This window comes from Cavia porcellus, unplaced genomic scaffold (assembly GCF_034190915.1).
Source record: "Cavia porcellus strain 051 isolate PalLab524CR breed Dunkin Hartley unplaced genomic scaffold, mCavPor4.1 scaffold_2, whole genome shotgun sequence".
NCBI lineage: Eukaryota > Metazoa > Chordata > Mammalia > Rodentia > Caviidae > Cavia > Cavia porcellus.
In genome coordinates this window covers 24787894-24814839 of record NW_026947485.1, presented here as the reverse complement: position 1 = coordinate 24814839, position 26946 = coordinate 24787894, and the positions used below count along the sequence as shown (strand labels likewise).

The following is a 26946-nucleotide window of genomic DNA, read 5'->3' as shown; positions in this document are numbered from 1 at the left end:
CATTCTGGCTCCGTGTTCTTGGTGAGTGACCTGGAACTGTGACTGTCCTCTGTATTTTGGTCTGTATGATGGAATGACAGCATCGGCTCTGTGTGTCTGAGATCAGACCCTGTAAGCCAGTGTGTGAGAGGGAGCTCCTCACCTTGGAATATCACTCGTGTACGTGGGTCACCACCTGGGAGTCTTGTGAAAATGCAGATTCTGTTTCTGAATATCTGGAAAGGGCCCGAGATCTTACATTTCTCATAAACTGCCCGACTCCCATCAAGGTACATCAGAACCCACTTGCAAAAGGCCAACAACATTTAAGAATTAGCCATTGTATACAGTAGTAAAATTAGCTTAATCAATTCCTACCAGAATTTTCTCAGTGGAATTAGTTTTAAAATGTCTTACCAGAGATGGATTCATGAATTCTTCTAAATACACCCGGCACAGCCTGCGATCCCAGACATCTGTGATGTGGCCCCCATACATGATCTCACCAAAGAGATAACGGAGGTCTTCCCATGGGACCTGGGGACAAAATAAAAGGCAGATAGATGTTCACATCCTGGGCCACAGTGTCTGCTTCAGTGTGGCCAGCCAGTGGTATACACCTTTCTAACATAATGCCCCCAGAGCCTTTATCAATGCAGGGGCTTGAAAGAGGTGTAGACACTCAATTTCTGTGCAGAATTTCTCAGAAGAATTATTAGTGTATTCTAATACATTTGGGGAAAACTCACCAGTATTAAACTCCTTAGGCAGATTTTAGAGAAAACAGAATCATTCTTAAAATATGTTTTGCAGGAAAGTTTATACATTCAAACTCTCACCCCAAAATCCTGAGAGGCCTTTGAAACATTACCTATTTTTTATGGTCTGGTTTCTATCAGTCTTTACTATCTGACTGAAGCAAAGGAACAGCCTTGCAAGTTGAATGAGGGGTGCATTTTGAGTTCTGTCACTTCCCTAAAGTCCAAGCAAACAAATCCCTTTATTATGGACTGACCTAGACTGGTCAAATGACTTCTCTACGGGTTGTACCTAATGAGTGTACCATATTTATCCAAGACATCTCTGTCTCCTCTTTATTTGGCTTAGCAGGATTTGAAGACTCTCTCTGCTGCCCTTTTGCTTTCTATGGGTTTGCAAAACATGCCAGTGTGTGATGAAGCCTTTGTAGACAGGAACCTTTATGCACTCAGGGGCAGTCTATTGCCTCCCAACAGTTCAAGTAAAAACGTAATTATAGCCTTTGCTTCTTGTGTGATGTGACAGAACAAGTAAAACTGCTTCAACTATTCCAGTGTACTTGCTGCAAGTTTATTTGAATTTGAACAAATGAACCTCAAATAGGTCTTTCTTTTAAGCTGGCTTGATGTGCATGAGAAAAAGGGGCCAGAGCGCAGCATGCTCTCTCGGCCATGCCACGGACCACATTCATCCAGCTGGGATGGATGCGAAAGACACATTTCTTAATTTCATGGCCTTTTGATTGCATTCAGTTAATGCCTGTTCTGCACTTTAATACTGAATCTAATACGTCTACGTCAAGATTTTAATCAGGTAAAGTTCTTTTTAACAATTCATTCTCTTCTAAATCTGATCTTTGTCTTTTATATGTACTGCCTTGAAAAGGGTAGCTGTATGTCTAAAATATGTGGGCAAACTGACAGTTCCTGAATTCTGCTAACTTGCTTTGGGATATGTGGCAGATAATTTAGGCTAAGACAGAGACAAATTCTGAGAGGCAGAAGGGTGCACTGACAACCAAAGGCTGTCTTGACCTGAAACCTGTGGTGGACGTAGATTCAGATGTGAGCATTGGAGAAAGCACACTGGCCACCTCCTCCGGGTCTCGTCATTTCTACGTCAATCATGTACAGGACACAGCTCAACTAGGATAGTAGTCCTGGGTTCAGCCTTGTGGGACAACTATACAGAACTTAAATATGTGTTAAGTGATCCATTTTTTTTTACTCTGATTAAAACACTCAATTTTATGTGGAACAGTTTAATGCACAATGAGATCAACAGAAAATATTCATTAGGTTGTTCAAAACATGCTCCAAGTTTACAGGTTTATTTTTCATGTCATAAAGATGATCGGGGGATATTGGTCATCACAAAGTATATTAAAAGCAATTATTTTGGAAACGACTTATTCAAAATTGGCTCCTTGGGAGGACATATGCATGCTAGTGCCAAGTGTCCATATTTTAATATGAAGTTGAATCAACACTGAAGACTGAAAAAATTAACAAAAACTTACAATGGTGGCCATCAAAAGAATGTGTAACAACCGTGTCTCCTTAGATACATGGATGGGGACAATAAAGGCCTTTTAGAGAAAATGTGGCCCAGAGGCCAACATGTTGACTTTGATAACTCCATCCCATTCTTAACGATTTGACTTAATGGGAGAGGTTCCTTTTGCAAGGATTAAACTAGAAACTCCTTCGGAACGAATGAGTCTTCCTTTCTGAAATCCAGCCATTAGGTTTATAGGAGTTTACACCACTGTTGTTGATGAGGCATTCCCACTCCCATCTGCAAAACACATTTTAGCTATGAAATAAAATCATTCATCTACCTTTAACATCAAATCAAGGGGAATGGTACTGAGAAAGTCACAACAAGGTGGCATCCTTAATACATAATAATGACATATGCAGGAAATGCACCATTATTTATACATGTGACGCACTGTAAATTGCTTCCATCATCAGAACTAATTGTAGTGATTATTAATGCAGTGCTATGAACTGTCAGAATTGCTGTATGTAATTACATTTGTGCAAATGCTTCATTACCTGCCTAATGAATCTGGCATAGATGCACATGTAAACCACTGTTTTTGTTAACATAATGAAGGACATTTTTTTTTTTTTTTTTTGCATCAAGATGCTGATGTAGAACTGGTCTGACCTATCTTATAAAGTTCTACCATCCACTGCTGGAAACCTTGATCTAGTTTATTTTCACACTTGGTAGTAGATATAGATACAGATATAGTAAATATAGGTATATTTAGCTATTTCAATAATAGCTCCCAAATAGAGTTTATAGTCCATTTTGATAGTGTCTACAGGCTGATAGATTCCGTACATGCCTTGGAAGGTTATCTGATCACCAGCACTTACGTTAGCATTCGCCTCTAGGTAGTTGTAGAGAATGTTGGAGCAGATGGTAAGGTCTCCAGAATTGAAAGGATAGCTACGGCTCCAGCCCTGAGGGCCAAATCTCAGTCTCCCCGCAACACAAGCATGGAAGTAGCACAGAGAAAAGAGAATGCTTTTGAACTCCTGCTCCTTGGAGCATATCTCAAGTGTATCCTGGGAGAGAAGAAAATAAATGCTCGAGTATCCATTATATGGTTTGCGAGGGCAAAGGTGTGGATTTTCGGGAATCTTGAGGACTGAAGGAAGATACACTATGCAGGCAGTATACAGCTGGGATCAAAACATATGGCAAATGCTTGCATTAAAAATTTGTTAGAGTAAAAGGAACATTGTCACTAGTCCTCAGAATATGCTCCCTCTTCAGATACATCCCATTTTTCTGGCCAGTTTCTAAAGCAGTTCGGGAAGTTTTTTTTCAGAAATGTCTTTAGTTAACACTGATGTGGTTGCCTTGGCATCCTGAACTGATTCCAAACATTTACCTCTTATAGTAATTTTAACTGTAAGGAACCGCCAAAAGTTGCATGGTACCAGATCTGATGAATAAGGTGGAGAAGACAAACCATTTAATATCTTTCTTTGATAGATACAGCCTGCACTGGCATGTGTGATGTGTGGCATGGAACACTGTCATGATGCCATTTGCCCATTTCTCAGGCCATACACCTGGTTTCTTCACTGCTCTCATAACCCCTTATAATATTCACCAGTGTGCAGTACTCCTGGGTACAAACCCAGCTTGCACAGTTCCATCAAGGTCAAAAACACAATCATTGTCTTCATGTTGGATCTTGACCTATGCCATTTTTTCATAGAAGAACTGTGTGATTTCCATTGAGAACTCTGAATTTGTCTCAGGGTCATAACATACGTACAAGTTTCATTTCCCATGAAGACATTTCTTTAAAGTTGAAATCTGAACTCATATAATCATGCATCTCTTCCATATTAATGCCTTGTTCATGATCCATGATTTCTAACCCTATAGCATGCTTGAAATATAACCTTCTCTCAATTGTAGCTCACAATCAACTGAATGCATTGTACAAGATGAGATCTGATGTACCACTTCTTATAGTGAAGATCCCTGTCCTTCTACCGAATGGAACTTGGCAGTGGCATTAATAGTATTTTTTAAAATCATATTTAATGTAGTTGTAAACTAAACTATAGTTACCATTTTAATCATGGCTACCTAATCCAAGAAAGAGTAAGATGTGACTCTCTGGCATTTGTGAGTTTCTTAAGAGGAAACTAGTGTGGTTTGCTAGTTATTTTTCTGAATGCTTCTGAATTCTCCACAACATTAGGCAAGTTACTTTATTTAATCTTTATGTTTAGTCTAGTACATGTTTGTGGTACATAAAGATCACATTCCTTGTGGTGAGTTGGTACAGGCACATAACTCATCTTAATTCTTTTTTACATTCCCTCTCCCTCATACCTCTTCCATCTCTCTTTTTCCCATTTGCAAAAAATTTAGCTCCCTGTTTCCTATGATCTTTTACTCTGCCCTTTGGTTTTATTTGTACTTTGGACTTCTCAAATAAGAGAAACCATGCAATGTGTAAGTTTATATGTCTGATTTATTTCACTTAACACAATGGTTTCAGTCTACATGCATTTTCCTAAAAATGACTCATATTTAATCTTCCACAGAGTGCAGTAGCACCCCATTGTGTATATATACCGAATTTTCTTTATCCAGTCACCTGCTGATAGACATATAAACTGCTTAAAGAGATTTAACTCTTATGAGTTGAGTTGTGCTGCTGTAAACATGAGTATGCATGCATCACTGTAATAGGGTGTCTTTAACTTTTGGGGGAAGATATTCAGAAAGGGAATAGCTGGATCAAATGGAATTTCTGTTTTTAGTTTTTGGAGAAACCTCTATACTTATTTCTCTAATGGTTGTACTAGTTTACATTCCCACTAACAATACAAAAGGGTTTCTTTTTTCCTGAAGCCTTGCCAAGATTTGTTATTATTTGATTTCTTGATGATATTCTTTCTTTCTGGAGTAAGATGGAATCTCAGCATCTTTTATCATTTGAGTTTTTCAAATGGTCAGAGATGCTGAACATTGTTTCATGTATTTATTGGCCATTTGTATTTCTGAAAAGTATCATTTTGCTTGCCTATTTTTGACTGCTGATTTTTGAGAGGTCTAGTTTTTTTTGAGTTCTTTATATTTTCTAAATATCAGTTCTCTGTCTAAGGTGTAGCTCCTGGCAAGTCTTTTTAACAATGTCAACACTGCTTTATATTGTTTTTCTCTGTGAAAGTTTCCTTGTTAAATCTGGATGACAAAAGATTACCTCATCATTGACAGGATGCTAGTAAACCACAGCTTCCCTGTTCCATAGTAACAGAGCTCAGGGCACATGGTCTCCAGTGGAAAGACTGCTTCCCAGCCTCCTTTGAAGCCAGGAGTATGTATTATGTGACCAAGTTTTTGTCAACAGCAACTGAGCAAAAGTGACGTGTATCACTTGCATGCCATTTGCTTAAAAGGTATGTCCCAGTCATCACTCTTTTACCTTTTATTTGGGCTAGAAATGATGACAATGGGCCACCCCTGGAAACGTGAATCAGGAATGGGAGGATACCCATCAGCTTGGGTGTATGGATGATCTCACGGATGCTTACTGAGTGTGACAGAACAAACCACTATTTTGTTTGAGTCATTATAATTTGATTTTCTTTATTACAACAGGTTCACCTGTACCTTAGCAAATACAATCTCTATGACACATGGTCTCCCATGAACTAAGAATAAAATTCACTGTTGGGATGAATGAATGAAACATGGAGCACTGGACACCATGTGCCCTGTAGTCTAGACCCACTTTTTAATATAGAGGGAGAATCAAATCCTGGCATGCTACATTGGTATGGCTAGGGCTCCAACAGGGGTAAAAAGGAAAAGAGCTTTCCAATCTATGGCTTAAAGTATTTTCCCCATTGTCAAATCTGAAGTTCTACATAGCAAATGAGGAAATGAACCCGAGGACTACTCTTTCACCTTGTATCAGAGAAAGATGGGGCCAATATCTGCATTTTCCAGTGTAGTTTTTTTAGATGGTCAAACCACAGCCAGTTCATGTTTAAAACTGATCCAGCAACTTAAGCCATATAAAAAATGTGTTTAGGACTTTTGAGAAAAAATAATCTCATTCTGATCTGTCCACGGGACTTCTGATACTAAACCCACACTAGATGTTCTCCTGCGGGCCAGGAATATAAGAGCATCTAGTTTATTTCTGTCATGCTTTCAGCAGAATCTATGGCTTCCACCAAACGCAGCTATGGAGTTTCCAAGTAAGTGTCAAGGTGTATGTAGTGCAGACCTATTGAAATCACTAGGCCATTTTCAGGTAACTTCCAGGGTTCGGAAATATTACAGTTGTCAAATGTGCAATCATTAAAAAATTTTTTTTTCTACAACTAAACTTCAAACAAAAGGCAAGACCATGGAAGAAGAAAAGCAAAACTACCTAACTGGAATTAACTAGAAGGATGTTGTAATATTACTTTTAAATATAGGACATTTCTGAGAGTCCCAATATAAGCATCAAAATTTCACATCAGAATTATAATCCAACAAGAAACTTAACAGCTACATGAATTACAGATAGGTCACATAAAACCCAGGATGCTGTAATAACTAACAACATTAATATAATATAGTCCTACATATAATTTACTTGGTTTTATCCTGAGTGCTAAAAACAATCGCTGCATGTTCATTTCATTGTGCCCTGATAACTTAAAACTGGGAGCAAAATGCCAGTCAAGCTTTTCTAAAAAAGTTTCAATCTACCTATATTCTATATTTCAGGTCAGATGTATTTTTAGAAACCAATTAATGAGCAAACTGATATCAGAAAATATGCAAATACCACTTTGAACAAAAATTAGCATCCACAGAGACACAATAGTGCTACATGGCACACACCGTCTGACTTACCATTTGTATCTGCCTGAAGATTTCACAGAAAAGAAATTTGTATTCTTATTCTAAAAACTATGGTTATTTTTGTATGTAAAGGACCCAAACATACTGCTTTATGACATCTTCAAAGACCAGATATACTGAGCTGAAACAAGTGTAGACTGGCAGTGTACTACAAAAATGTGGCTTTACATCCGGGCCACTCGGTGATCACAGTGACGTAAATTTCTAAAGTCCTGGAGGAATAAATCAGTAACATCAACAAACTTTATGCATTTTGAATACACTTGCCAAAGTTTGGAGGTAGTTTCTAATTTAAGAGGAAAGACTACAAATACATATTTTGATTTGAAAAGTAAAGGATGGAAAATAAAAACACCCAAATGTAACATTTATTCACCTAGATCTCTTGAGTAATTTTTTCATGTAACAAGCCCCTGGGAAACAGAAGTAACTGGGGTTCGTTTACCTAATTCATGTAGACAACAAGGTAGATAAGAGTACTCAGCCTTCTTTGATCACTTCACAGATTTTGGCAAGACTGAGACACGGGAGCAATACGGATCGTCCAGGAAGACACAAGATTTCAGAACATATCTGATAAAGAACACTTGTTACCTGCCCCAAAATGTTTCTTTGCTGATTTTTATCTGCCTAAGATAAATTTAATTTTCCTAGCATCTTTTGCAGCTCGGTAATACATTTGATTGTCTGACCATGAGAAGAAAGGCCTATGTATTTTATATATCAGTCCTTCCTTATTTGCAATTTTGTTATCTGCAGGTCAGTTAGTTATAGTCAAACACCAGTGGAAAAAATTAAATAGAAAATTCCAGAAATATATAGTTGGTAAGTTTTAAACAGCTTACTATGATATATAGTTATAACTGTTTTATTAGTTTTAATTAGTTTTTATTGTTAAGCTTATGAATTATTGACTTCATTTTAACTATGTATGCACTGAAAAAAAAAATACATGATTTACCTATCTGGTATTGCCTGTGGTTTTGGCCTCTTCTGGGTATTTTGGAATGTGTCCTCCATGAATGAGGGAGGACCTCAATATGAACTTGAAGGAATCATTTTTTTTTAAAAAGTAAACATATTTTCTTTGTCATCTTCTTTCCTCTTTTTCACCTTTCTGGTAACATGGGGTTGCAAATCTTACTCCCATGAAGGGGCCATGGTGAACTATGAAGACCCAAGATCACAGGCTTGTGGAGGTCCACTTCCAGAACTCTCGTGCAGCAGAAATAATTTTTAACCTTGTTTAAGCAACTGCTATTTCCTAAGCACTTCTTTCCAAAATACCCAACTTTACTTCTTAAAAAAAAAAAAAAAAAAAAGAGTGCTGGGAACTTATCTGCAGATAGCTAGAAGCACAGGCAAACACCCTTAAATTACATAATCTAAGTAAAAACTGCATTCTGTTTTCTAACAAAATGACAGTTCAGCATTCATAGAAGACTGTAACATTTTTGCTAAAGTAGGTTTGTGGAGAAGATTAGTGAGTAACTTGGATTATCTTTGCTTTTCTTCTATGACCAAATTTAGTCATAATACTTAAGCGTAACCTTTTCACTAGAAAGAACTATTCCTCCCTGAAGTTCTTAAAAGTCTTTCCAATAAAGATGTTCTTTAATTAATAGATAGCAGACAAAAGAAGTGACTAGAGAATGAGTCTTCATGAATAGAGTTTCATGAATAGAGAAGAACAGGTACTGTTAACTAGGGCATTCATGCACAGGCTTTGATGGATCTGTGTATCACTGTAATCAAAGGTAACATAGTGTTTTTGGATATGTGTTTCCCTAACACAAGTATCCAAAGTTTTACTTAGTTCTCAAAGAGGTCTTCACAAAAAAACAAAAGAGCTTAAAGACAACTAAGGGGGCATATTTGTGAAACAAATATAAACACAACTGCTTTAAAAGAATGAATAATTGGATACTTATTTTGGGAAGAAACTTCAAAATGTCATAAGTGGCTTGAGATTATAAATCTTAAAAGATGGTAAAACAAATGTATGCCTGCCATTGTGCAGGTATATTGTAAATATTTTTAAGATTCAACAAGACTTTTTAAGTGTCTATTATTTACTAGTCTTCTGTATGTATAAGCCATACATTATTTCATTGGGTAATTAAATGTATTCTTCAATACTGTATTTTTGGGGGGCAGGCAATTACAATTCCTTCATGATGCTGGCTTGGGTACTGGCCTGTGGAGGACCATCTGGTTGACTCTCCTTGAATAAAGAGAAGTTATCTCCATTTTGGCTAAATCTGGCCCTATTTGCATGTAGTGATATGTACAGAGCTGGCTAGGCCATTTCTTTACTCTTTCAATTAGCTTTAAGCAATGAAAATAGGACTATCTCAGGTGCTAATGCATAATCTTTGAAGCTAGGCATTCTGTTTTCCTGCCCTGTGAATCCCAAACAACATGGTTGGGCCAGGCAGAATGAACTGGGTGAGCCTCGCAATAAGAGGCTGTGACTTTCCAGGGCAGGACATTAACTGAACTGAAGCACCAGGCCCCAAACACTACCTCAGTTGTGTTATGCAGATGACTGTCTCTGCATGTCCTTCTCTGCACATTGCAGAGGTGATCTCAGGTCCCCTGTCTGAGCAGCTCATAGCACTCAGGTACTTCCCACCTTTCTCACAGTCATTCATCCTCATGCCACTCTCTTTTTAGGGGTTAATAAAATCAGGGTTGGGCACTGGGTCGAGGTCTTTGTTCTGATGAACCACCATCTTGGGAGGACTTAGGACTCCTTTGGCTCCCCGTAAGTTATAAATATGTTTTAGTGTCTTTATTCTCTCTGTAGGTTGCACTGGAAGCGGTTGATTGGAATTAACTGACTGGAATTCCAATAACTTTTCCATGGGATTACAAGTATAAACTTTCTGGACTGAGATGAGAACTGAGAAGGGCTCTCTGTACTGGTCCAAAAGGTACTAGAGAAAAAGTTAAGTATGTCGGTTTGCTTCATAGAGAATAACAACAGTTTTAATTAGAGGTGGAAAAACCAATCCTGTGTCTCTTCTCTTGAGTGTTCACTGTACTTTGTTTTAGTACTGAGGACTGAGCCTAGGGTTTCTGCACTGAGCAACATGCTTAGTCTTTTTCTTTTTTTCAATTTTGAGACAAGGTCACACTAAGTTGCCTAGGCTGGGCTCCAATTGTGATCTTCCTGCCTCAGCCTCTCACAGTGCTCAGATTACAAGTCTGTGTCATTACACTAGGCTTCACTGTACTTTCTTTGAAAAAGCACTCCCCATGGGTCAGGGATCTAGCCCAGTGGCATAGGTGCCTGCCTGGCAAGTATGAGGTCGTGAGTACAATGCCCAGGGCCAAAATAAAATAAAAACACCTCTTCTAAAAGATTTCCAAGAAGTTAGGAAAAGAAATAAGAGCTCAAAGGACTAACAAAAAAAAAGGAAAGTGGAAGATCTGGTTATAATATATAAATATAGCATAATTTAGAGAAGAAAAATAGTAATTTGGCTATCATTAACTTACATACGTACTAATTAATTTGTTTCAGTTGGAAAGGAAAAAAAAATTTAAATAGGAAAGTATCATGGATATAACCTGAAAAGAGAGACTCTGAATTTACCAATATTCAAAACTACCTAAAAGTCGTGGAAATTTCTCTCATGTCATTGTCATCACCAAACAAAGTCTCCTCCTTTTGTTGTGAGAGACACTGGTTCTCTACATGTGCCTCTCAGAAGCAGCTTCCTCAAAAAGTATACTTCAGCCTCCACATGTGACTATAGACTTCTTAGTTTTAGTATAAAACTTAAATACCTTTCTCAGTTATTATGCGGCTAATCATTTGAGGGCTCCTTTGCTCAATTTGGATAGAAATCATGAATCAGCAAAGTGCAGCTCTGTTACCACCTCCAGGCTTTGAGTGCCAGTGGTCCTCAGCCCTCTGGGGCTCTAAGTGCCTTTCCCCTCAGCCCTTAGTGTTACAGCATTGGGCCCTGAGCTGTTGACTGATGATGCTACCCATCAACAACAGTTAATGCTCATCAGTCAACTTGCTGGTTGCTGATCTCTGTTGCCAACACCAGTAAATGCTAGTTGCTCTGAGACCACACTGTCCAAGAATAAGTGATGACTTAATTTTCAGGATGGGTGGAGTGAAGCCTTATGTGAATAGAGCCTGTGCTGTGGCACAGGGTGGTCATACACAAAAGGGATCCCTTATTGAGCATTTTAGTGAATGAGAGAACAGAGCCTCTTATTTAATAGAAAAGGGCCTACAACTGGTCCAAATTTGAGTCTTATAACTGGTCCAAATTGGTCTAAATTCAAGTCATCTGATTCAAACTTACTGACTGGCCTAAATTCAAGTCTATTACTTTGTTCAAATTCAAACCTATAGCAGTCATGGTAGATACCACTCAGAGTGGTTGTAGCTGGCAATCAAAAAATACCCTCTTCTGGCTATTATCAGAGAGATAAGGGAAGAGCCAAGCCATTTCTAATCTGTCCCAATTGGGCTAAGGCAGTGGTAGAAAAAATTTGGCATGCTTGCTGCAGCGGGCCATTTGTATTCTTGAAAGGTCTAAAAGGCTCACTATCACTGGACTAGGGAATGACAGGAAATTTTTTCAAGAGATTAAAATATACACATAAACACGTATATACACACTCATGCATATGCATATACACAGAGATTACTCTGCCCCTCTTAATGAGATGCGTAAGACGAGTTGATGATGGTCTCCATAATCTTATGAGAAGATGTACATGGTCAGCCTAGGCTGGTTCTTTTTTTAAATTAGATTTTATTGGTATGTTTTAGATATATATTCATCAGAGAGAATTTATACCTATAATGATATAATTTTGTTTTTTCCTCTTTCCTCTAGCCTCCCTTTAACCCGTCTCCTCCCCCCCATTTACAAAACCTTGTTTTCATATTTTCCTTCTTTTCTCATTTTTTTCTTTTACTTTTCTGTCCTTTTCTCTTCCCTTCCCCTTTTTCATGTTCTCCTCCCCATTTGAACATTTTCCTCCTATTTCAAAATACATTTTGGTCCTTGTTTATACTCTGAGTTTCTCATACCAGAGAAACAGTGCAGTATTCACACATGTGTTTCTGACTTATCTCACTTAAAAGCATGGACCCCTGGTGCCTCCATTTTCCTAGAAATGACTTCTTCCTTACCTGATCAAAGTTGTACAGGGCAGCATGCAAATTGGCTAGCATTCCAGTGGGGGGCTCATTGGTAATCTTAATGGAATTTTCCAGAAGTCCTTGAGGGATGATGTGCTCGTCTGGTGTAGGTGCACACTCGGCACTCATGAATACCCTGTAATCTTCATGGCTTCCTTGACTGAATCCTTCAAGGAGTTTCTCCAAAGTTCCTAGCCACTTGGCCACCAAATGGACATTCTGAAAGAAATATGGCTCATGATTTCTGAGATACTTTTGTGTATTAGTTGAATGATATATAGCATTACAATAATCTCCTGTAGATAAATGTGTTCAACACTCAGAGAACCATGATTTAAATTTTCCTTTATTATTGAATCAGGAAAAGAAAAAAAGGTCCCGAATTGAACACTGAACACAGCAATGTACCCAATCACCATAGTTTCTAAACCAACATCTCTGTCCAATATATGTACCTACTACAAACACTCACTAGTCACCACTGAGTTGCCAAACACTTTTCTTTGTAGTAGAGTAGTTCAAACTCAATGAATGATACATAACTGGATTAGTTCAATAAAGTTTAAAAACTAAAAGCCAGAGGAGTACCCATATCATTGTTTCTGATGGAAACCACTTCTATATCAACTCCTACTCTTTATTAGCATATGGACTCAGAAGGATAAAAGGAAAGAAAGACTTGGTGGGAAAAAAAAAGGAATCATTCATTGTTAAGATGCTTGTGTATTGCTAGCACATTTTTTCTTAAGTCTGATAGCTGCCAAAAACCATGAAACAAACAAATGTCACTGTTGTCAGCATTCTTTGCTTTTCAGTTTTATGATGTAAAAGTTTGCTCTTCTAATGCTGAACACCCAGGCCAAAACTTGGTAGCCGGTGCAGCGATAGAGGATAAAGGCTGCATCTTAGCTGCTCTCCTGCTTTGGAGAAGTTCTTGATACAGTGATTGGAACATCACATCCAGGGAAATGTAATTGTTTCCAACAAAGAAAAACAGTTAAGATGATAACAACTATAAAAACACAGAGGACAAAGGCAAACAAGGAAGGGAATAGTACTATAGGTATTTGTGAAATTTCACTTGTAAAAATATCTTTGCAATTCAGTTGTTCCCATTATTAGCATTTGTTTCCCATGGAAAATACTGAGCATTGGTAGGCTTCACCAGCTGAATTATGTCCCCTTCAAAAAACATTGAAGCCAGCAGTACTTCACAACTGATCATATTTGGAAGTAGGATTCTAGAGAAAGGTAATTAGGCTAAGGTTAGGACATACATACATATGGAGATACAGGGGAAGTCTGTTCACCTACAAGCCAGTGGGAGAGGCCTCAGAAGAAACCAAGTCTGCGTTCCTTAACCTCCACTTCAGTCTGCTAAGCCTCCAGAACTATGAGACATCAAATTTTTATTGAATAAGCCAATCAGTCTGTGATACTTAGCGGCTCTAGACATGAATCCAGGAAGAACTCTGATTTTTTTTCTCCCACGTGCTTGCTAATAGATCATAATGAGACTCTCACACTTAATTGTGCCACTCATAAACTATGAACAGTAAAAACAGCAATAAAATTTGTATAAGTTCAATCATGTCAATTCTCTGTCTTATGAACCACAACACTACCTTACTTAAAAAGTCTATTTGAAACATATGAAAAAATATTCTAGGCAGTGACTTTGAAGTGGGGAACAGAAAAGCCCCCAGGTGAGCCACCATGAACACAAGTCTGTCCTGAAATCCACCCTGGAATTGTTTCTGAGGGAAAAGTTACCTGGGGATTTGCCCACTAGAGAGAACTGTGCGCTGTGTTGCAAACAGAATGGCCTGAGGGTTGGCTGCAGTAGCCAGCACAGCTCCTAGGTGGTCCTAGAGTTGGCCTGGGCTCTGTGGGTTCCTAGGCTCTGGCTAGAATCCCTGGCTAAGGAGGGCACCCCAGAAAACACTGGGTTGAAGGATCACAGACGTGGGGAAGGAATAAAAGGGTGGTCTAGTTTACACACAAAGGGAATGCTATAACCACCAAAGTGCAGGGTTAGATGTTGGTTGTGTAAGACACACACACACACACATCATACACACACAAAAATACTTCTGTTAATTGTAAGCAACGTATACAATTCTCAATGTGCTCAATTCTTTTTCAAATTTCAATATCGATAAATCAACCTACAATTTTAATTTTAGCTATTGCATCAACTTTATATCTGATATTACAGTAACAGTGTAGTAAGCTCCACATGCCTATTTGTTCTCAAACACGATTGAAATGGCCCAGATAACTGCAAGTCAGAAGAACAATGAAATTCTTCCTAATCATGTTTAATTTTAAAGCTGAGGATGGGACTGGGGATTTGGCTCAGTGGCACAAGTACCTGCCTGGTAAGCACAAGGTCCTGAATTCAATTCCCAATTAGTCAATCAATAAATAAAGCATGCAAGCTGAGGATGTTTTTTCCAAAGATGAAAGCCATCCTTATTAATAGAGTCTCTCATCACTTTTAGAGGCTTTGTGAATTCCCAAAGAAACGCTAGAGCTCCAGAGGCCACAGTGTTGTGATAAGGGACCCACGCCCCTGGACACTGCCAAGCCTGTGGGTTCACACCCAGTGTTGTCCATGGAAACATAATACTCACTTGCAGTATGACCCAGTGTCCCCCTCTGGAAGCTTTCTCTAGTGCCATTTCTGCCACCATTTCCTGACCTTGTCCTAAAGACACATTGTGGAATTTCCCTTCATCAATTGTGAAACCGAGTCTTTTGCCTGTGGGGAAATACAACACAGTGAGAGCAAATGCCAGTGGAGGAGAGGTGACGAGAACTGGGGATTCTGTTGTCTGCACATTGGCGGTCACCACTGCCATCTTTGAGGTCACTCTCCTGAAGTATCCGAATTAGGCTTCTGTTGTTCCCACAAGCAGCATTTTGAGCTCTCCACACCTGCAGCCCTGCGAGCATTAGGAAAGCCTGTGGAAGTCAGTTCCTTTGGTTTTATGATAATGAAGCTTTTGACATTTTGATAGATGGCAGCATTGTTAGGGAGCTTTCTAGACTCCTGCAGGAGTAGCAAAGCATTTCCCTCATAAAAAAGGAGCAACATGTGGTAGATATCACATCATTTTTGAACAGGAACAGTTCATTGGGTAAATGCACAAGCTCTCACCTTGTGAGGCTGCATTTAAATTGAGCACAGTTAGGTCACAGCTACATTAACCTAGTATTCCTGATGTAGGCCGTGGGGAATAGCAATCCCGAGCACAAAGCAACAGTGCCTTGCACAATCGAATAGACTCGCTCTAATGACCATTATTTAGTCATAGGGGGCACAAGATTACATGAGCATGGAGAAAATTGCCCTCCGGCCCTCACTTAGTCAAAAGGTGGAAAACAGTACAAAAGAAACTTGCATTACACCAACCAGATGAATGTTCCGTTTGAACATTTCTTTAGACTACAGTGTTATTAGTCTTACATTTTCCATATACCAAATCTAAAATAGATAACTGTGAACAGAAAGGATGCGCAGGTGGGCCGTGGGTGAAGGGGAGGAGGAAGGGCAGGCCAGCAAGCCTCCTGGCCACTCACCAAGTATCTCCAGGTCTTTTAGAGCATCTACCCCTGGGGACAGGATGAAGAATACCGGGGTGGCTGGGCTGCTTTCTTCCAGTGCTTTACCTAAATCTAATCTGGTCCTCTCCACGTATTTTGCACCCAGTTTTTCTTCCACGAAATTTCTATAAAAAAGAATATGCAAAAAACTGATCATTGATTTTGACCTTGAAAAGTGTCACCACTTGGATGAGCTTAACTCACAGCCAGGGAAAGAAGCAAACGAGGTTCATTATATGGGGTATCTTTTTAGAACCACGGCATGAATTCACAGATTTACACAGGAGGTATAACAACGAAATCTCTCTGCACTTGAGAAAGTCAAAATCAGAAGCTTACTTTGGGGCCTTACTGAGCTACTGAGACCCCCCTCTGAGTATCATCAGCTGGCCTGTGGTATGGCTTTGTATCCCCCAAATCTCCTGCCAGATCACCCATTACTTATTAACAGTTCATTAGACTTGCCACAGTGCAATTTTCCAGCCTGCTGAGCTTCTCATGAATATACAAATGCTTTTTGGGGTGTTTCTAACACAGGGAAGCTCAATTAAGCAGGGATTATTTTCCAGCAGTATCAGATTTAGCAGAAAGTAAATACGACTAAGCAGAATGAACTTGTAAAGTAGGGTTCGGCAGAGGTTTCTGCAAGAGGAAATTGGCTGAACTAGACAAAGCAGAGGAAGAAACCTGAGGCACATGAATTTTATGAAAGAAGGAGATACACTAGGAAAGGATGTTCGAACTCTTTGGTTGGTGAATTCACATTAGAATGAGACTCGTATGAATAAACAGCATACTACTGTTTAGAAGCCAAGAGGGCAAAGCAAAGAGGACACTGGAAATAGGCTGCAAACAAGGATTTCTGCTCTTAAACTGCATTGGTTGCAAACTTCCAGGACTATGAGTGGCTCCATGAAAGGAATTCATTTTTCATTTGACGTGCAAAATCTTTAGAGTCAAATGCTACCACTGAAACAGATGATGGAAATTACACTTGGCTAATACACGTTCCTGGCCTCTGAACTCTGCCCTCTCCATTTCTGACTTGCGCTTTTCCAGAAGGCTGTGCTGTCTGTCTATAGACCAGCAGCACACTGTTTAGTGTTTAGCAGAGGTGACAGCAGAAGTGATGAAGATGCTGGGATCTCAGCAGACTTACTCCTAATCCACAGGGACAGGCAACACCTCTGCCAGGATACTCTTAACCGCCACGCAAACGTGCATTTCAAAAAATGCCAACTGTCCTACCTGAGAGCATATGTCATCCTGTCAGGGCGCACTGCTCTCAGAATAATCAGCTTCTGTATTAAACTTTTCTTCTTCCATTCTTGTGGTAACTTCTCTTTTTCTGGACACTCAGATTCTACCCACTTCCTCCACTGCTTGGCAGATCCTTCTATATCTCGGTCCAAGCCTTGAAATTCTTCCATAAGGGCGACTGCCTGCAGTGCAGTAGGGAAACAGGTGGGAACACCATAAATAATAGCTTCCAGCAAGAGACAGACTTGTGAATGGGCTGATCCTATGTAAGCAAACTGTACGGAGTCTTCACTCTCCGAACTTAGTCGGTGCCTTTTCCTGTCCTGCTCGAGGATGATCTTTAAGGACAACGTCCATTAAATTTGTCTGCTTGGGGTTGGCCAAGGGCAAGCACTGGCAAAACACTGCAGAGCTAGAGGAGGGAGGGCCAGATGATTTTTCTTCCCTGCGCTTTCCTGCTGCCCTAGGGTGTGGCAGTAACTGTGTGCCTCTCCCAATGCCACAGGCCCCAGAGGGTGGCTCTGGGGTAGTTGCACTTCTCAGGAGCACCAGTAATTTTTCCTTGCTCTTTTTTCCCCTAGTTGAGTCCCTTATCCTTCCTGCCTTTATTAAACTTTCCTCATCACTTCTTCAAACGTGCCATCTGCCAAGATCCTGACTGATAACACATCTGACATTGAATTTGTAAGTATACAAGGACTTAATTAAAAATAATTATTTAAAAAAACTAAATATATTATAAAAGTAAGGTGGAGCATATTTTCAATGCACAGAAATGTTTTCTTCTTAGAACACAGAATGAGGCAAAGCTTAGCCTCTACAGAACAACTTTCAGGAATGTAGTCTGGGAGAATAAACTCAATAGGGGAGTCTTTCAGCCCTCTTGGAATAAGGGCTAATAATGGGAATTAAGAAACAACTTTCAATTTTTCTTTACAATAGTCTGTTTTACTTAAATATTTTATAATGAGAATAAACTATTGAATTGATATGTAATTTTAAGATGATTTAGAAAAGAGGGCAAATACCGTATAACAAAAAACAAAATGAAAAACTAGATTTAATTGAAAAAATTCATTTGTATCACTTGATTTTTCTGACAGACTATACATATTTATTAATAATTTTCTACCTGAAAATAGGTACAAAGCTCCTTTATTTTCCAATAAGAAATCAAACAATTTAATAAAATGAAGATTAAAGAAAGAACATCATTTTATATAACGTTTCTACAACTGAAATGGTGTCCAATAGAGTACTTGTATTTTTTTAAACTACATTTCTACATTGGAGACACACAATATTTGAAAAAGAGTCACAAGTTGAGAAACTACATTCCAAATGTACCTTAATAGCACTCCATGACTGAGTAGTTAAGAAGTCAACAGGGCTCAAGTAAGTGCGTTCAACTGTGAATCGAAGCAGGAAATCCAACTCAATGGGATCGATCTCTTTCTTTCTCAACAAAATCTTGAGAGTACAAAAAAAAAAAAAAAATAGGAAAGGATTTTTCAGTTTATGTCGAAATCATGACATAGGAAGCAGTAACCACTGAACAGACTTGACAGAACCAAGTCTGCTAAGACTCATGGCAGATATCTATTCTACAATCAAAATAAAGAATCTCAGACCATGTCCTTGGCCTCAAGACCATGATTGGAAATAAACATATCATTAACTAGTATAAATTTAGATGGCCTAACTACAGGACTGATAGGAAGTATACAGTACATTATGGTGGGTACAAATGAAATATTCCTAATTTCTCTGTAACAACAGTAGTATCTCACATAATATTTGAGTTTTATGTTGTCTAAAAATACTAGATATTTTCAAAATGTTTTATGGGTGGTGACATGCAGCAAAACAATATTTTATTACATAACTATGTTTCCTTCAGTTTATTTCAACAAACAAGTAATTGTCCATGTAGATACAAAGAACTGATTTATGTAGATTATCAGGACTTGAGATAGATTATAACTTATCTATAGCTTCCAAGGGGAAGTTTTAGAAAAGTGCGTTTTAGTGTAATTGTGAGGGTGGGGGAGGTGTACTGTCATCACTGGTTCTTTCTTGTTAACAAGCAGTGTGTATAAAATCAAGTATTTCATTTTGAAATGTCTTATTGCTGTTTATCATGTTTTAGGTGTCTTAAAACATCTACACACGTTTTAAGAAAACTCAATAGAGTCTATGAATATTAAAACACATTAAAACAGATCTGTAGATGATCATTCTGTATAGCAGTTGCTTATAAAATGGCCTCTCTCTCTGGCCTTTTAGAAAACAAGAAATAGGTAAGGCATGCATCTTTCAAAGATTTGGGGTGATTGAAATAGCCATACAGCAACCTAGTTAATAAAAGGACAACATGCTTACTTTGTCAGAATGTCATGCTTACATTTTTTAGTTTTTCTTGTCATGAAAGCCTTTGCTTAAAATCTTATCTAGGAGGCCATCTGAAACAGTAAAAAGGAAGCAAATCTCACTGAAGACAGGCCTTGAAGCCTAGATGGAATTAATTCTCTTTACCCACTCATTTTTAAAAAAAATTTTTAAATTTAAAAAATTTTTTATTTTTTATTTTTTTAACCACTCACTTTTTAAAAAAATTTATTTTATGTTGAATTGAGGAATAATCAGTGAATATGATTATGGGACAAAATGTGATGCTTTGATATATATCTACATTATGGAAATATTAAATCAGTATAACATAAGTATCACCTTATCTACAAATCATTTTTTGTGATGAGAATATTTAAAATCTATTTTGTTGGCAATTTTGCAATGTATATTAACTACTATTCAGTCTTCAGAGATAAAGAATTTGTGTCCTTTGCAAGAATATGGTATACCCATAAACTGTGTTTTGAATTTTTTGTTATACTTTTATTGGTATGTTTACATAGCACTTATATACATTTTGGAACTGATACATGAATATAAATGTCTTGATCATTTTCTATCCCCATCCTCCTCCCTCCCTTACTGTGTTTTAAAAGGACTCTGAGAAAGTCCTAGAACCACTCAGATCTAGACTAATAATCCTGCAAGAATCCGGCAGGCCCTGAAGGTTTTTTTTCTGTGGTACTGGGGATTGAACCCAGGGCCTTGTGCACCCTAGGAAAGCGCTCTGTGACTGACCTACATCCCCAACCCTCTTTAGTTATTCGTAATTTAAAAAAATGTTTGGTACTAGAAATCAAACTCAGGATCTTGACTTGCCAGGAAAAAATTTTTTATTAAGTCACCCAGATTGGCTTTGAACTTGTAACCTCCTTCCTCAACCTCCCTACCAGATGGGTGTGCATCACCAAACCTGGCTCTGGGATATTGTTTACAGGGCTGAGAGAGGAGAGAAGGTTTTATTGATGCTCAGGGTGACAGTGTAGTGGGCTCAATGTGCATACCTGTTTAGGCCAGACCTCATGACCTTGGGGAGAAGGCCACACACTCAAGGTCCCTGTGGAATCTTACATTTTCCTGATGTCACTAAGAAGGGTTCAAAACTCACTCTGCCTTCCTTCAGCAGAAGTGGAGTACATGATAAAGAGAGGTGCCTGCCTGTGGTTCTGGAATTGCTTTCAAGGAACTAAACTCCTCACCTGAAAAGCCATCTGGGACAGGAAGGTGAGCTTGTCTTTCTCAAATAGTGCTCGGCTGGTGTAGAGGAAGATGGCGTGCGTGAGGCTCTCCGTCAGCACAGAGATGCGCTCCTGTGTATCCTCCACCTTGTCGGCCTGCTCTATCGCTCTGTGAAATAGCGTGTTGAAAGCCTAGGAAGTATTACATGATCATTAAACGTTGTCAGCTAGTGCCTGTATGTGTAGCTGGTCTCAAATACACAGGGTTACCATATAAGGCTTATCTATAGGATGGGAGAACAAGGAAGGATTTTCATGAAGATCATGTCACTCTTCAAACAGTTCTGGGCACACAATCACTGCTCATTAAGTGACTGATATTATTAACACCATTCCACAAATTCTGCATTTCCCTATGTACTTTTTTAAAAAATTGCTTTAAAATTTTTTTAACTACATTAAAGTACACATAATATAAAATTTACCATCTTAACAATTTTAAGTATACAGATCTGTATTTGCTAAGTGTACTCACAGTGTTGCATAACCAATCTCCAAAACATGTGCATTCTATGAAATTGAAACTGTACTCCTCAAATGAAAACTGTTCCCAACCATGCATTTGACTACTCCAAGTAGCTTGTGTGAATGCAGCCATACATTATCTGTGTGTGTTTGGTTTATTTCACTCTGAATAATATTCTCTAGGTGACTTAGTTTTACTTTTCTTCATATCACTGTTGCTGCTCCAAATCCAGCCACACTGTGATTGTCAGAATTTTTCACATTAATTCTGTACTGGTAGCAGAACTGCTAGTTAAGCTTCACTCTTTGTCTGTGTCATTGTTCACAGCCCTGTCAGTCCATCTCCAAGAGCTCATGATACGGCTTCAAGTCGCGTCTCCAGTCTGCCCATTTCTCTGAGTCTTTGTCAACCTATCAGTTACCTCCTTGAAATCTTTCAATGGCTTTTTGCAGCACACAGAATATAACCCCAAATCCCCAACATGGCCCCGTGAGGCTCCGTTTGTTGAGTCTTTCCCTCCTCTCTGGATTTGGCACTTGACTTCTTTCCTCTAACATACATCCACATACATTCATTCCTGCTCCGGCACCTGCAAACCTCTTCACATCTCATATGTCCTGGTTCACTCCAGACTCTAAAATTCTTGTTTTAGAATCAGTCATCAATTAAAATGTCACTTCCTCTAGGGAAATCTAGGTGCAAAGTAGCACCTTCATCCTCATTATTGTGCTTAACATTTCATAAATGTATAAACATTTATGAAAGAGGAGATCTATCATCCACCCTTCTACCTATATGGATTTTTCAAAACTGAATACCCCGTGGCAAGTGTCTAGCATAATCGATCTCAACAAACATTTGTTTAAAAAGTGCCGCTCAGCCTGAAGGAACACTACCCAGAGACAGAGTGATGCAGTGCATGTAGCATGGGCTTTAGAATTAGTTACAGGTTGAAATCCTGGCTCCCAGAATTACAAACTAGGAATTCTTGGACAATTTATTTAAAAATCTAAAACTTTTTTTTTAAATTAAGATAAAATTGTACATTTTATTGGATGTTATAGGCTTATAAAAATGATTCACAACGTAAAAGTACCTTAAACATGCAACAGTGGCTTAATGGTTTCTTTCTCACCTCTTCACTAAAACACATGAGAAATCTAAGATGCCTATATTTTCGCAAAGACGAAAAAGAAGCCTCAAAGAAAATTCTCTTATATGTAGTAGATCATTAAGATTATTCAGAAGTAACATATGATACATATGTCACAGTGAAAATCTGGTTACCTCCAAGTCTTACTGAATATTATAAATGAAAGATCCTGAGAGACTGGTGGCAATGTCATGGTGGTTAACTAGGTCCTCGTGATTCCTTCCTGGAAACACTGAGTATTGAGAGATAAATTCTTAATTTCCAGAAACAAGTTGAAATTTCTGAGGGATTTAATTTTTCTTTGCCTCCACAGGATTACCTTCAAAGAGAACTGATAGATGGGGTTGATGTTTCTGAGGTCATTAATAACGAAGTAAAGAAGAGACGCTCTTGCTGCCACTGGTCTGTAACACTCTCGAGCCTCGTTGATTTTTCTTTCATTTTCTTTGGCTTCAGTCACCTATGAAGGGATCAAACAAAACTAATAACTCATGCTTCATATTCTCCGTGTATACGTAAGTAATGGAAGGATATACTGAAAGGAGAAAGGTTAGGCTAAAACAGATACAACAAATGTTGTGTCTGTGTGTTTGAGTTTTTACAAAGATATTAAACACATATTTTAAATATTTTTTCATAAACTATGTTTCAGTGAAAATGGGTAGAACTCTGGCTGCTTTATAGATTAGAGATTTTTTTTTATAGATTAGAGATTTAAGCCAACCTAATAGTTTTTGGTTTCACAGAATTTGTTTTGGAGTAATGTCACCTTCCTGCCTCCCCTGTCTTTCCAGGCTTAATAACCCAGCTATATGACCTCCCAGGGATGGCTCTTAAAAGTCTGCTGGGTTAATTCAATGCCAACAACTTTATTAGGCAACCAGGTACACAAAAGCAGCCAAGGTCAATAATATACCCACTGGCTACTGCTTACTAAAAAGCCTCTGCATGGAGACTCTCATGGCTGTCTAATTATAACTTTGTATCAGGTCAGATCATCCATATGGTCATATATTTCCATTCACCTTAATGTATTAGCCCCTGGGCACATTCACAAAATGTGATAATCACAAAAACACCACCATCAATAGATTTATTCATTTTTAATCAAGACTCAAATACCTATTTCTTTTATCTTGAGCTACTGCTGTTTATTGTATCTATAGCTTTATAAGATACAATATTTTCCTAAAACACTTTTAGATACTTGACTCTTAACATTTGTGTATAAAAGAAAATAAAATACAGAGCACAGAAGGAAGTTACTACATGGCAATACCTATATTAAGAGGATAGGAAATGATACTCTAAAACAATCAGAAGTTAACTTCAAAGCTAAGACTTAATTTACTTAATCATCCCAATCTTTACTATCTTAGAATCCACCTAGAATTCACTTACTTAAAAAGTTAGAGGAATTTGGGATTTGATTGCTTAAAGTTAAGACAAATACTCTGGATGTATGGTGACACCACTTCTGCTGGGTAAGTAAGAGATTACTTAGCAATGAGGATATTCTAGAAAGCAATTAAAGGGCCCAGTCTAACTTTGCAACAATAGAATGTAAAGGGTTAAATTCTGCTGTGAAAGTCCAAAGCACACACTGTGCACACAGCACATTGAGACCAAGACTCTCCCTCAGTGGGAAGTCTACTTGATGAAAACTTTCACCAGTTTCTAGGAAATGTCATTTTCCCAGGATAGAAATGCGTCTGCATACAGCAGGCGACTACTTGTGGCTCAGTCTTCTGCTGCTGCAGGCCTGTAAACAAAACTTCACCTCTAAGGACCTCTCCAAAAATGTCCAACAGACTGATTATTTGCAGTGAGACTACAGGATACTAGTTTGCTCAAGCTGAAGTCTAATAAAGTTTTTGTAAACCTGTAAGTTAGCTTGAATTTTCTTCAGTTTGGTCACTTGAAAAAGAATAGCTTTAATGGAGCCTGGGTTGAGTGACTGGATCTCTATGGAAAAGTATGGCAAATTTATCCATCTACATCTGTTCTAACCTAGTTGTTAAGGGCAGTTTGAAATGGACTGGATTCACAATGCCTTAGTCCTGTCAGACAAGTTACCACTTGTAAATTATCCTCCTCCCCTCACCTTAGCTCACCTTGCGCTCTATCTCTGCTGCGGTCGACTTTGTAGTCTCCAATCTCTCTACCAGGTCCGTGTCATCCAGGAAGCTGCCCTCTGCAGCAGAAAGGCGCAAGAGGAGATCATCCTCGAGGAGCTTCAGCTCTATCTTAAAGTCATTTTGGTGCTTTGTCAAAGTCAGCTAATACAAACAAGAAATAAGTGAGAAATAGTAAAGAAATGCATGCTTTTAAGAGGAGTTAATGACTCATCTCATGATAAATGTATAATAAAACACACTTAATGTTAAATTCATACTGGTCCTAATTGTTCAAACTCTTCTTGAGAAATTCAGAAAATATGTTAAGATTCTGTTAGGCTCCAATGTCCAGCATGGATCATACAATGATTTATCTTAATTATTTAACACCATAAAACTCTAGGAAGAATTTAAGAAAACATCAGAAACGTTTGGTTTTTACTTGGAAAAGAGTGTAGAAGACTCATTTTTTTCTCATGATATGAAAAATATAGCTAAGCAATAATTCTTTCACTAGATAAGTGAGGTCACAGGGTAAACTACCACCCTGAAAACTGGATGAGCAAATACAGGAAAGCACTGCACGAACACTCAAACTATGGACTAATGGCAGAAAGCAGAACTGGAGAGTTAAATATTTCTCCAGGCCCAGGAATAAGGGACCCTCCATACTTTTCTTTATCTCCAGGCACCTACCAGGTATTCACAGTGAAGATAAAACAAAACCTCACCCCTGCATGGGGCAGAGGAAAGGAAAAATCAGTCACTTGGTGGTAACTGTGTCCAGAGCTTTCTAGCCTCCTCAGCAAAAGTCTGCCCACAGGGAAAGCACTTTACCTAGGGAAAGGGTACTTAGATAACGCTGCCTATAAAGGGCTGCTTACAAAGGAATGGGAGAGGAAGGCTAAGAAACTCTCTTGAAGGTCAAAGTCTTAAAAACCTTATGGGAATTAATCATAAGATTATAGAATGTTCTCACTCCAGAACTGTATGAACAGGCTCTGGAATAAGAATAGTGAACTAGAACTAATAGAGCCACAGGATACGGATTCTACTTAACAAAGGAGTTTTTAGAGAAGCTCAAAACAAGAATCTGAGAGGAAAGTGAAGCCTATAATATCTACAGCTACAGTGAATATTAAACACAGTTTAATGTCCCAGCCATGATACATTACATTTATCCTAAAATATTATTTACCTCAGTGCATTTTACCTAACTATCCAGTGCATCACGTCTGCAGTCAACATCACCACCACTACCATAAGGTCTCTAAAATGCAAGAACCACGGTCTGAATTTATAAACTAAACCCCAGAACAAGACTCAAATACGACTGAAGTTTTGGAATTATCATAGGGAAAATTCAAAAATCACAACACTTTATATCCCAAGGTCCCTACTGAAAGAATTGACACCCATGCCTGATTACATGGGAAATGTTAAAGCAGAGACAGGGAATCTCTGAGGAAGCATCAAAAGGGATGCTAGAAACAAAAAATGCTATAACGAAAATGGAGACTGCACTTGATGAGTTCATCCAGAGGCTGGACACCATCAAAGAAAAATGTCCCAGATTTATGAGATAATTACAAAGGTATAACTTACATATAATGGCATTACCAGTAGTAGAAAAAAAGAAAGATCAGAAGAAATAGTGAAAGTACTAACGACTGAAAAATGTTTCAAAACTAATGACAGATATCACAGGTCCAGGAAGTTCACAGAACATGAAGCAGAATAAATATCAAAAAGTCTAAATGTAACTATATCACATTTGAACTGCAAAAAACCAAAGGTAAAGAAATTTATCCTGAAAGGATCCATGGGGTGGGAGTAACAAGCCTTACCTACTGGGGACGATGGTTAAGAGTTACATGGAACTTCTAGAAAAGAATAAAGTATTTCAGGAAAATATCAACCAACCTAGACTTCTAAATGCTGTCAAATTATCCTTCAAAAGTGAAGGATAAACTGGGTGAAGTAGTGCACATTGATAATCCCAGCGCTCCAGAAGCCTAAGACAGGAGGACCCCAAGTTCGAGGCTAGACCGGACACTTAGAGATTAGCAAGACCTTGTTCAGAATGAAAAACGAAAGACAGCCGGGGATGTAGTTTATTGTATTTTATCCCAAGTACCATAGACATATGCACTCACGCATGTGCACACACACACACACACACACACATACACTCGCACATAATAATGAAGGATAAAGACTTTCTTGCACCAATAAAAACAGGCATTTTGTTATGGTAGATCTGTCTTATGATAAAGGATTAAAATTGTTTCTTCACAGGGAAAGAAAATGTCAGAAATTCACATCCATTTAAGAAAGAAATAGCACTAGAGAGGGATAAATGCAGG

The 26946-nt window shown here is 38.3% G+C and overlaps 1 protein-coding gene across 8 annotated transcripts in view; it reads right to left on the bottom strand.

Moving 5' to 3' along the window:
* The window catches only part of Dnah11 (dynein axonemal heavy chain 11), a 298369-nt gene that overhangs the window by 17209 nt on the left and 254214 nt on the right, over window positions 1-26946 (bottom strand). For all 8 annotated transcript variants that reach the window (XM_063239334.1, XM_063239325.1, XM_013152435.3 and 5 more), the window contains 10 exons: window positions 24578-24742; window positions 22783-22923; window positions 20806-20976; window positions 18542-18664; window positions 17183-17376; window positions 15911-16059; window positions 14962-15089; window positions 12317-12544; window positions 3129-3320; window positions 397-516 (listed from right to left, as the gene is read on the bottom strand). In XM_063239334.1, coding sequence (XP_063095404.1) covers window positions 397-516; window positions 3129-3320; window positions 12317-12544; window positions 14962-15089; window positions 15911-16059; window positions 17183-17376; window positions 18542-18664; window positions 20806-20976; window positions 22783-22923; window positions 24578-24742 — 1611 coding nt within the window. The remainder of the gene's footprint in view (window positions 1-396; window positions 517-3128; window positions 3321-12316; window positions 12545-14961; window positions 15090-15910; window positions 16060-17182; window positions 17377-18541; window positions 18665-20805; window positions 20977-22782; window positions 22924-24577; window positions 24743-26946) is intronic.